This window comes from Pieris brassicae, chromosome 10 (genome assembly GCF_905147105.1).
Source record: "Pieris brassicae chromosome 10, ilPieBrab1.1, whole genome shotgun sequence".
Taxonomy (NCBI): Eukaryota; Metazoa; Arthropoda; class Insecta; order Lepidoptera; family Pieridae; genus Pieris; species Pieris brassicae.
Window position 1 is genome coordinate 13,309,031 of NC_059674.1, and position 12,415 is coordinate 13,321,445.

Here is a 12,415-nt window from a genome sequence, read left to right on the forward strand (position 1 = left end):
AACAAAGAGGTTTATTTAAACATCTCCATAAAAAAACCACCATCGAATTTCATTCAAGCTTGAACTTAAGTATTTCGTAGACATCTATGACAAATTTGAATCTTAAATTTGTCAGTATTATTAATCGTGAAAGTCTGAAAAGTATGAACAAATCTATTATACTGCGTAGAAAGAAAGTATAATTTAGTTTTTTGCTACTACTGTGTTTGAAGATTCTCTATATAGATACTTTCAAACTTACTTACTTCATGTGTAAGAACGGGGAATGTCTCCTGTGTAAAGGCCCACAGCGAGATCTATAAATGACTTGTCATTGTAATTGTAAAACATATGATACCATTAAAAGTATTCAATTCGGGTTCTAATTTAAATATGAAGTACAAATTAGAGGTTTTGTATAAAACGTGTGGATTCGTATCTTCTATATCAATAATAGAATCTTACCCATACTCGTCACAAGTAAGCGAAAAATAATTAATATAATATTTATACAGACTGTACTTTGTTCATGGCAACATTATGCTCAGAATCGGGGTGGCCACTTAAAAAGCCTTAATAACGTTATAACAAAATAACATCAAACATATACCTTACAACTTTTTCAATTTTCATATAACTATACATATTAATTATATATGTTAACATATAGTATTGATTATAAATCTATGACCAATAAAATATTTATTATTAAAGTAAACTTGTATTGTTATTACAAGTTTTAAAACATATTAATTGATATTTATTTTGTGCAGCTCCTTGTATATCATAATTTTATTTATTATTTCATATTTGAAGTGTTTTTTTACTTCTGATATTGTACCTTTTTATATTAGTCTTATTCATGTCGGCTGATAAATGTACTGACATGTTAAGACTTGTAGTTGTAATTAAATTACCATTTTTTAAATTACCAATGGTCACACTGTGTACAAAGCATCGCGAGTGTCATTTCGGAATTATTGCGTTTTTCTCAAAGAAAATCCTTTTTGCAATTTAAAATATGTAATTTACAAAACAATTAGTGTTCATTTAGGTTTGACGGTAAATTAATAAGTAATATTCTATAGTTTATCTGTTTTTTACTTAATATTCAAATTGGTCTTCATAAAATTGATTGTGACATTGTGCCCGTATAGAATGAGAATACAGGAATTTAGTTCTATTTTAGCTTAACTGGTTAAACAAAAGCAAAACAGATAAATTTTTACTATTGAGCCTGATCCATAACAATAAGCAAAATGCTATGCTCATGAATGTAAATCAATTATGTGGATTTTTCCGTAATATTTTCGTACATCTGTTTAGAGATTCTTGAATATCTTTATATTTGTAAACTAAAGAACATAACAGAAAACAAAATGAGACCAATTTCATATTTAGATTGTTCTGTAATTTATTATCAGTTTTATAACTTGGCACTAAAAGCAATCTCAAGTGAATATATGATTTTATATTTGTTATGTGCAGGTGTGGTGTTATGTATGTACCAAGTGCAGTGATTTGGGCTTTAATACCAAAGTGATTTAAAAATGGCAAAAAAATCGGATAATACAGGTGGGAAGCTTGTCACCATCTCTGTTATTGGATTATCTGGTAAGTTACCTTTCTTTAATTTGTGATACAATTTCTAAATTATACTATTTTCAAAGTTTAAACCAATGTTTTTGAATAAACTATATAAACTCAACATAATTTTTTATTGATGTTTTAAAGACTGTGCAAAATTATATACATTTATTTGTTCCTTCTTTAATACATAAAAAAATTGTTTAAATAGATAGATAGACTTCTATCTGATAGACAATTCTCAAAGATTATTAAAATTTGTTATACAAATGTTCATACCATTTCTAAACCAATATATTTGGTGGCTGTCATGCCTATTATTACCCAATTGCCACCAACATCCACTATTGTTATCAGTACATCTCACAGTTTGAGTTTCCTGTGTTTGATATATTTCCTCTCTTATCTTAAGTGGTGTTATTTAAATATATTTCTTAAGATTTTTTAAATAAAGATTTAAGTAGACTTGAAGATGACCTTATTTTGTACTTGAAAACCATTTGAAATAAATCCCACCAATCAAGAATATACTTATTTATAAGTTTAAGTTCATTTTTCTTCAAAAATGATAGATTTACAGCAGGGCCTGTAAAACAATACTTAATCAACAGTATTTTAAACCTGTATAAAGTTCAGTTTTCTCTAAAACAATGCCTATTCATGATCTTTTGTTTAAACATAGATATTAGAACATATATTAAAACTTTAATGCATATAATTATTTGATCTTACTTTTTAAAAGGTATACCTGTTTGCAGTATATATAACTAATCTAGGATATATATAGTATTATAATTCAGTATGAAGTTATGTGCATTGCTTAAAAATAGAATTGCCTTGATGTTCTCATTCTAAGCTTCATTATCAGTATGATAGTCATTTATTATGTCAGTGATTCATATCACTGCAATCATCTTAAATCCTCTTTCAATGTCAAGCACCCATATAGGTGTACTTTCTTAAAAAAACAGTCAATGCCAATATTAAATTCAGAATGAATATACAAAAAGTTTATAGCAACAGTCCATGTCCCATAAAATATAAAAATGTGTATGTGTGTGTGCAATATTTAATGATTTCCTTAGCTTCTATTAAAATATTGACTGGTGTTAACTAAATTAATCTAATTTCAATATATACTTATATTTAATCTAGTGTCATTAATAGTGATAATGTTTCATTTAATAATTGTGTAACACTACATCTTTCATTATTATCAAGAGGGAAAGTATGTATGCGGCCTATGCTCAGGTATGCTAAGTAAAAGCTGGGGTTATAATTTTTTTTGGCAACATAGCCATCAGCTATTGATTCTCATAGTAACAACAGTAGTATTAAAATCATAGGATATGCTTAAATATACAACAAGAAACCATGCATATATTTTTTAAATGTATAAAGTATTGTTTCATCATAATTATTTGTTTTCAGGTACAGAAAAAGAGAAGGGGCAGCTAGGTATTGGCAAATCTTGTCTGTGCAACAGATTTGTTAGAACTGATGCTGATGATTACAATGTTGATCACATCTCTGTCTTGAGTCAGGTTAGTATGTATACACACTATAGAGCATCTACGGACAAATGAGCATGAACTATGGGTTCATTTTTTACATGCCTCACTTATTTCTCTTAATGATTATTTATTTCTCATACCTTTTATTTTCGGTTAAGCTTTGTGTTTCTTATTTAATTACTTATTTACAATATGATATGTCTATTATTCTGCAGCTTTCATTGTCGAAACTTCTATTTAATTTATAATTTTAAGGTATGTAATGCAGTGATTCTTGATTAAATTCCTAAAAAAACAATAATTGTTCTATAATATACTTGTCACATCTGTGAAACACACACATATATGTACTTAAAACTATACAGAAAGTTTACATGACTAGACATCCAGTTGATTCATTGTCTTAGATGTTTTATTTACGAGTTTATATTACATTTTTATTTTATCTCTAATCTGAGTTTCTTTTCTTATTTCTATTAGTATAAAGTGCAAATGCAGTTATTTGAATATGAGTTTAATTACTTTCTATCCACATCTTATTGATCTATTCCTAGTCTGACAAAATGGCAATTAAAGAAATCACTTTTTTACCGGATTGAGGCTATGTATTATTATAAACTTATAATTATAATTGTAAAAGCTATGTTAACTAAAGATAATAAAATGGCAATTTTCAAAATGTTATTCTGAAATTTTACCGGCATTCATTCGGTAAAATATATTATTCATTTATCCGTGTCTTTTGTACACGGCTAAATGATCCCAGTGGCAGTCTCGGTAAAAATGTAGTTTGCAAAATAAAATAGTCAGTTATTTGGCGAGCGTCTATAAACATCGCCTTGTTATTGTATAAATAATTTTGAATGTGCGTCCGTTGAGACGTTGAATTGATGTACTCGTATCATATGCCGTGAAAAATGTTTATGTATGGTGAAAAAAGTTGCCAATGGTACAGGAAATTGAATTGTCGAATGACATAATAAAACAATTTTGTAGATCGTAGTAAGAACAGTCTTGATTATGCAAGACTATTAACCCCAAAAACTAACTGACCGGTGCGTAAGAATGTAGGTTCGTTGGTTACAAGTTATGAATAATATCGAGATAACATTAATAATAATGAAATCTCAAATGATTTCCGGACGGATGCATATTATTACATGATAACAAATTCAACGAGCTTTTTTTAAAACATTCCTAAATTAGTAAGACATGACCAGAGGTCAGGCATATGAGTTATTGAAGAATAATTTTATTTTTAAGTGTAGGCTTTCTTTTCATACCTCTGTATTTTTCACCCGACCCGGAAGCGGATGTGAGCCGCCGCCGCGTGCGGAACCGAGCATAAAAACATATGGAGAAAAATATGCCAAGGTTGCTAATTCTTCTAAATTTAAAAAGTAGTGAGTAGACTACAGAATTTATACAGATGGTTAAGTGAATAATATTAAAAAAAAAATCTGCATCATTGTATTGAATAAGCGTAGAATGTCTTGTTATATTACAAAAAACTACCCACATCGCCTGAGACTTTTAGAAGCAAAATATGCAAGTTTGACGCACATTTAAATACTGTATTGGGTAATATAAACAGCTAACCGTTTATGAAAAATATTATGCCAGAGGTTATTAATAAAAAAAAAAACAAAAAACTTCGATCGAAATCGAATTAATTTTTAAATTATTGAAATATTTACAAAAACTAGAACTACGTCCTAATTCATCGTAAATTGTAATAAAAAGCTATTTGAAAACATTTTAATCTCAAAAATGGATGTAATACCGCGCAACTTATATTACTTGCGGAAGCTAACAATGTAATTTATTATACATGTTCAAGAATGCACACACGAGATGAGCTGTATCCCTAAATTGAAGCTTATAGCTTCAGTTGAATTCTCATTTTAAATATTTTGTGCTAATATCAGAACAATAAAGAAATAGTTCAGCAGTACTATGATTCTCAATTCTCACGTTGCGCGTTTGTTTTCAGACAAAGACAAATCAACGGCTTTACTTTCTATACTCGTAATTTACACTAAACTATGTTATGTAAATGTTGCAAATGTAAAACTATGTTATGATTGAGGCATCTGTTTGTAATGTCACATGGTTTTAACGGGACAGAAAGATTTGGCCATATCATTTATTCATATTTGATGTGAATTGGTTAGGATAATTTAAAATATAATGCATTGTTTAAAATATCGGAGTAACTACTCGACCTGAAATTTATACTAATAATTATTATGATTACGATCTTCTTCTTTCGTTCATTTTCTTGTACTATACTATATTACTTGTACTTGTAATATATAAAATTCTTGTGGTATAATGTTCGTTCTCATACTCCGAAACGGCTCGACCGATGCTTATGAATTTTTTATGCATATTCAGCAAGTCTGAGAATCGGCTACTACTAAAAATTATTAAATGTATTTTTTTAGGATACAGCATACAAAATACATACAACTCTTGATTATCACCCCTCCACGATCAACCCCTATTTTTTATTATAGTAGATAGTTATTTAGCCGTCGATGTCTGCCGGGTTAGCTAGTAATACATATATATTGTGTATAAATGTTTATATATTGTCAGTATGCGGTTTACCAAGCGAAAAAGGCTAAGTGGCAAATACTAGATTTCATGATAATATGTATAATAACTACTGTTTAATAATGCAGGTCACTGAGTTTACCTAAATCGCTAAAATTAGCATTTATTATCTAGGTCAATGGACAGTAAAAATTATATTCTCCAACCGGTATTTTTTGTTTTACACGTTTTCGGGTCCCAAAGTATAATTATACTTGTGATGATAATAGCTATACTTATGACTACTATATATTGTTACTTTTAGTATAGTATCCTTTAATTTAGATGTCTTCCCTTCGTAGAACAGTTCTTCTCTGAACGTTAAATTATGTAAACAGTAGGCATACAACTCTTCCTTTTTCTGCATGTCTTTTTCTTCATTCAGTGGTTGGTACTTAATACCTGCAGCTGAGTTTCATAACGACGACGGACGTCATCACAGAATACAAAATACCAACCGTATCACCTTGACGTCCGTCGTTCCACAACTGAGCGTTTTTAAGACAATATCTGCCGTGCACCACCACTATGTGGAACAAGCTGCTCACTGAAGTATTTCCGAACCAATTCGACTTAGGGTCCTTCAAGAAAAGAGCGTACCCATTCTTGAAAGGCCGGCAGCGCGCTTGCGAGACTAGCGGTATCACTTAACATCAGATGGGGCCTACTCCCTTTTGCCTCCTGCAACATAAAGAAAATGTTTTTAATGATAAGATAGAGTAGTACTAACTGTAACTTCCATATGTCTAAAACCTATTGAATATGAGAGGAGTCCTCATCTTAGAGACTCCGCCGTGAGGTTGGAACTTGCCCATTTATAAAATTCTACGTAAGTATTTTCTAATCATCTAATCAATAATAAAAAAAAATCTCTATCTTCTTTTAAATTTCTTCTGTACAAACATTACCTGTCCACATTGTATCCCTAGCTTTCTTACTAACTACTTACTGACGTGAGACTTAAATTATCGTGATTTATATGTCTTCTTACTTTTTATTTTTAATGTATCATCTCTTTAGTGTAGTTTGTGTTTTTTGTTTCCTGTTTAGGTTTGTCTTTATAACTGTGTATAACATGTATTTTTGAACTTCATGTCATGTAATATATTTTTTTCTTTACTGAAAGTGGTTGCCTGGAAGAGATCGCTCGAAAGCGATAAGGCCGCCAGTTTCCCTCCTTTTGATTTAATTATGTTAAAAAAAAATTATATTGTAATGTCACGAAGTGTTAATAAATAAATAAATAAAATTGTGATTTATATTGTACTTTTGTGCTTTTATAAGTTTCGTATTTTTCGTATAATATATAATATGTTACCGTGAACGTGAACGGGCGGTATAGAAATTAATCGCCGGGAGCAGTAAATAATTTCTTCAATTTTAATTGACTAGCCCATTTGAAAAATGGCTTCCGCCAATAAGTGCGAGTCGAGTGCCAATAAAATCTAATTAAAACCCCCATTAGAATGTTCTAAAACGTTGTGTAAGCATTACGTTCCAATTTCATGTCAGGTGGTCTGTTTTTATTATGTTCTATTACATTTGTATGCGCTAGATTTACGTTTAAAATATTGATAATTCCTAGATAAACAAGGGTACAGGTCTAGACCAAAAACGGATAAGTAACATATTTGCACGATTAAGGTTGTTGAACGGTTACTTACAAGTTTTTCTATCGATTTTAAACTACAAATACAAATTAGTAAAACTAGCAATTGTTTGTAAGGCATAACTTTTGTTTTCTAGTAATGATATTAATGCAAATTAAATAAGAAAACACCTAATTAAATAAGACATTAACATTGTTGAATTATATACAGAATGTGTCTTGAATTGTCGTCCGTCTACGAAAATCTCTCAAATTATTTCATGACGAGCAATAAAGTAGGTACCGTAATCGTAATTATTTTGTTAAATTTATATTTGAATTTTTTCATACAGTAAAACTCCGTCGAGAAGTCGATGTACAGTGTAAAATTGTTCAACAAGTATACCATAAGTGATAATAATATTTGTTTTCAGTCTGACTTCAGCGGCAGGGTTGTGAATAATGATCACTTTCTGTACTGGGGTGGTGTTCAAAAGGACAATGATGATCAAGAATATCGATTTGAAGTTCTCGAGCAGACGGAGTTTGTTGATGACGCATGCTTTCAACCGTTTAAAGGTTTGTATCTAATTCATTGTAGTAATAAATATTATTGACGGAGAAATACGTATTTAAATAGGTACTTATTGGCTATAATCCTCTTATTTCAATTTTTTTTAATATGCCATTTAGGGTGGCCTGGATGAATTCGCTTGTTAGATAAGGCCTAAGTCCGCCAGTTGTCTAATTACTTATGTAACGAAATGTGAATGAATAAATAAATAATTTTGACGGAAGGCAACTTATTTGATTAAACTTAAGTGCTAACCGTCTGCAATGTCCTTTATCTATCATTAATCTTATTTTGATAATAGTTTTATTTTAAATTTACCTTAGGTACTTAATGTTGGTTAACTAACATACTTCATATAATGTAAATATGCCAAATATAGTATTAACTATCTTAAAACTCGTTATTATCTTACTCTTATTATTCTTTTACAACTTGTCCTTTGACAAAGTCCTCTTCTAAAGATTTACTACGTTGGCTTTCTTTAGCGAATCATATTTTTAAAGCAATAAAAAATCTAGTCGTAGGTTGTAACCTTTTTAGGTCTGAGACTTAGTTTTTTGTATCTAAGACAAGCCGGTTACCTCACGATGTTTTTCTTCACCGTTCGAGCGAATGTTAAATGCGCACATAGAGGAAAAGTCTATTGGTGCACATCGACCTACAGCCTCAAGGATGAGAGTCGCACGTTAAAGTCACTTGGCCAACACTTCTTAAAGCAATAAGGTCGTTCTATTATTAAATAACTTACTGAGCCTCAACAATAATCTTTTACAGCTGTTGGAAAAACAGAGACATACGTAAAGCGATGCGTAGCAACAAAACTGCAGTCCGCTGAGAAACTGATGTATGTATGCAAGAATCAGCTTGGCATCGAGAAAGAATACGAGCAGAAACTGATGCCTGATGGAAAGCTCTCCGTCGACGGGTTTCTTTGTGTGTACGACGTCAGTCTGGTGCCTGGCAGGACTTGGGAGAAACAGGTAGGTATTTTAATCTATAACAACAGTCAAGTCTGGTTATACCAGTCCTAATATGAGAGGACATCATTTCTATAAAAAAATCTACGACACGTAGCAATAGCCAGTGGCTATTATATATATATATTTTAAAATTAGGAACCCGACAAGCATTAGTTATAATTTTACGACTAATAAACATTTTATATCTATAATTGTAACATTTTGTATCTGTAATTTAAATTATTATTATTTTATATATGATAATGAATTTGATGTTGAAACTGAAAGACTCCTATAAGTAGAAAAAAAGTAAGTGTCGGTTGGCGGTTCAGAATGCATTTTTAATAATGAAAACTTCAGATAGTGTCGCACAAACTTTTTCACGTGACGGTTCCAATACACTCGATTCCTGGCCCTTAACTGTAAATTCCAATAGCGATCCCAGACTCAATAATGAGTTTAAACGCGCGTTCAGAAGGTTGGGGCATCAGCATTATAGATACCTATGGATACCTTTTGATGTTACAGAGTATGGCCTCTGGTAGTTTGTTTGAGCTCTTGGTTTGAATACACACGAGAAGTTTTCCGCAGTAGACAATTAATACATTCATTGATATTTCACACCTTAAGATTATTAAGTATCAATTAACGATTGATACATATAATTGATTGCTAACAAAGACCGCACAATCGCTAATGTTTGTAAACAACTTTATTCATGACCTTACTCTATGTACATAATGATATAGTATGTGTCATAGAATGTCTATATTTGTAACGTAATATAGAGGTATCTTAGTTAAACTTACGAGAATAATATTGTTATGTTGTGTTAATGAACTAGTTTAATCTGCATGTATCTAGTACTTACGGCACATCATTAAATATTTTCCGTGGCTTCTCCTAGCTTCAATCATTGGTGCAATACTTAGACGAAGTTAAATACAAACTAGTTTACATTTGCTTTATATATTTATTTATAAAAGTTTACCAGAACATATGCCATATCTACACTGTATGTTACATATATTTTCTAAAATATATGACCATATGGTAAACATAAATAAAAAATAAAAATAATACACTTCCAATTTTAGATCTCACTAGTAATTTTTTGCTTAATATAAAAAAAAAAATTACTCACCTTATCCGCTGTGGATCAGATAGGCACTTAATAATGCCTTTTAAATTGATCAGCCCACTACCGAAGATTCTGTTGTATTCGCGAAGAATTCCAATGAGATGTACGTGTACTCCTGGGCTTTTATAAACGGAATTTGGAAAATTCTGCTGATTTTGAACCTTGCGAATAAATATGGGACGACGATGTTAATATTCTGTTAGAAGTTACTCTGATCTCCGATCGTACAGTGACATCATTTTGAATTTACTAAGTCACTGATTGTACGGGTACTTATAAAAAAATCCTGTAATGATGTAAGGTGAAAGCATTCAAATGTAATTTACTCGACACCTTTTAATACTTGTCAAATTCACGATAGAGCTACTGAAAAGTGCCTGTTAATGACATAATAATATAAAGTCCTAGATGAATTTTAAAGTTACTTATTGTCATGTGTTAATGAATTTATTAATCTTCTAGAATGAAATAACTGCAGCGATCCTCCAAAACATCCTGAAATTAAAGAAGCCAGTGGTCCTAGTAACATCTAAAAACGATGAGTCCTGCGAACAAGGGGTCAGAGAGGCGGAAAGACTTGTTCAAAGGAAGGAGTTCAAGGGTTCCATTCCAATCGTGGAAACATCTAGTCATGATAATGTTAACATCGACCAGGCTTTTTTCCTATTGGCGCAAATGATTGACAAGTCAAAAGCCAGGATTAAGGTATTTTTAATTATATGGACATACTTGTTTGCATATTATACTCTAATTAAGATTATAGAAAAATTACTTAAAATTCTTAATTTATGTATATTTTCAGTTTAATATATACTTTAATAGATTTTTCTAAAAACACAGACTGTCAAGCGTAAATATGTCACTATTTTTGTTATCATTATTACGAAATATATGAAGATATTTATGCCTACATTGATGTTACACCTATTAAATAAATATTTAAAACTCAAGGTTGCAAACTACGCTGAAGCATTACGGATAAGAAGGGAACAACTCGACTTTGTGACTGAAGCCTTCACTCAACTTATACGAATACACGTCCAGGATCATAAGTAAGTTTTAATATGAAGATAGGACATTCAAAGAAAGATTTAATTCTTATAGTTAAAAATATTTTTGTGTTTAGTTTAAGTTTTGTATGGCTGAATCTGGGTATGTTTTATTAATACTTTTTTCAAAGAAATAGCTTTTTGCGCCTAAACGAAAACAATTGTATCGTTGGTAATCCCACCAAGAATCGCAGAATCAGTAGTATATAGGCTTCGCTTACGTCCTTTGACCATTAAATGGTAATTTATTTATTTCCTTATTTCCTATTTTTACAGTAACTTAATACTAATGCAATAGAAAACTAAAAACATAACAAGTAACAACTTAAAATCTAAACCATTTTATAACTAATTATAAATAATGCAATTCTTGTGAATTCAGCCTGTATGCATATAAAAACATCTGTCTCACAAGCAATAATATATAGGATAAATATAAAAGATCAATATTAAACTCATTTATGTTGGTTGATGTTATAAGTACTACTATTTTATATACTAGTATTAAAAATATAAGTCCCAATCGATAAATAGAAAAACACAGCATCTATATATTTTTGCATCTATAAGCTGGACAGATTTGATTAACGTATATTTACAGCGACTGAAAACGCACGATACTTATAAAGGAATATTTTCAGAGAAATATGGTCGGCGGCAAGCAAAAGACTATGCATCTACCCGGAATGGACCAAATTTGTTCAGCAATTTGGCAACGATGGTACTCAAGTCGTATTCCGAAGACATATACGTCGGTTGAAGGAGGAACGGTCAGCAAAGAAATTGCGCAAGCAGTTAGCGAAATTGCCGCAAGTCCTGGCTCGGATGCAGTTGCCGACTGACGATTTGCAGGAAAAGTAAGTCGAGCGAACGAAGTGAACTTCGTTTCTCCTTAATGTGGTTTACACTTCGGTCTAAGTAACACTTGGTTTGCTATGCTAACACCAAAGATTAAAAAAAGTAGAAATAATTAAATTTTACGGTATTTCGTTTATACTTTAGCCTCAACAACACGTGGTAATCATGATATTTAATTGTAGCTTATATGACACGTTTGTCGGTTTACCATAGCAGTGATTATTACCATCTATTGATTACTTACTCAATCCAGGATAAAAGTATCGACATCTGTTAGAATCTTTTGGAGTTAACAGATAATTGTGGCTGTCAATTAATTATAGACAAATAATTTGCAATAAAATAAAATTGCGACTATAATTAAAGATCTAAGCTATCCTATCTCTTAAGTTGGACCAGACTGCTCACGGTGTGCCAATTTAATTTAAATATCGGTTAAGTAGTTTAGGAGTCCATTGCGGTCAAACATCGTGACAGGATATTTATATGTATTAAGATTTAAAAATCGATGAGATTAAAATTCATTCGATTAATTTGGCTTCAAATATATGCAGTGAAACGTCGGAAC

The 12,415-nt window shown here is 30.8% G+C and overlaps 1 protein-coding gene across 4 annotated transcripts in view; it reads left to right on the forward strand.

The window, feature by feature from the left end:
• The first annotated feature begins 928 nt into the window (after positions 1 to 928).
• The window catches only part of LOC123715506 (rho GTPase-activating protein 190), a 30,384-nt gene continuing 18,897 nt past the window's right edge, over positions 929 to 12,415 (forward strand). For all 4 annotated transcript variants that reach the window (XM_045670533.1, XM_045670534.1, XM_045670536.1 and 1 more), the window contains exons 1-8: positions 929 to 1,041; positions 1,468 to 1,593; positions 2,998 to 3,110; positions 7,701 to 7,845; positions 8,615 to 8,820; positions 10,403 to 10,645; positions 10,892 to 10,992; positions 11,631 to 11,846. In XM_045670533.1, the coding sequence (XP_045526489.1) occupies positions 1,530 to 1,593; positions 2,998 to 3,110; positions 7,701 to 7,845; positions 8,615 to 8,820; positions 10,403 to 10,645; positions 10,892 to 10,992; positions 11,631 to 11,846 (1,088 nt within the window). In that variant the 5' untranslated portion in view covers positions 929 to 1,041; positions 1,468 to 1,529. The remainder of the gene's footprint in view (positions 1,042 to 1,467; positions 1,594 to 2,997; positions 3,111 to 7,700; positions 7,846 to 8,614; positions 8,821 to 10,402; positions 10,646 to 10,891; positions 10,993 to 11,630; positions 11,847 to 12,415) is intronic.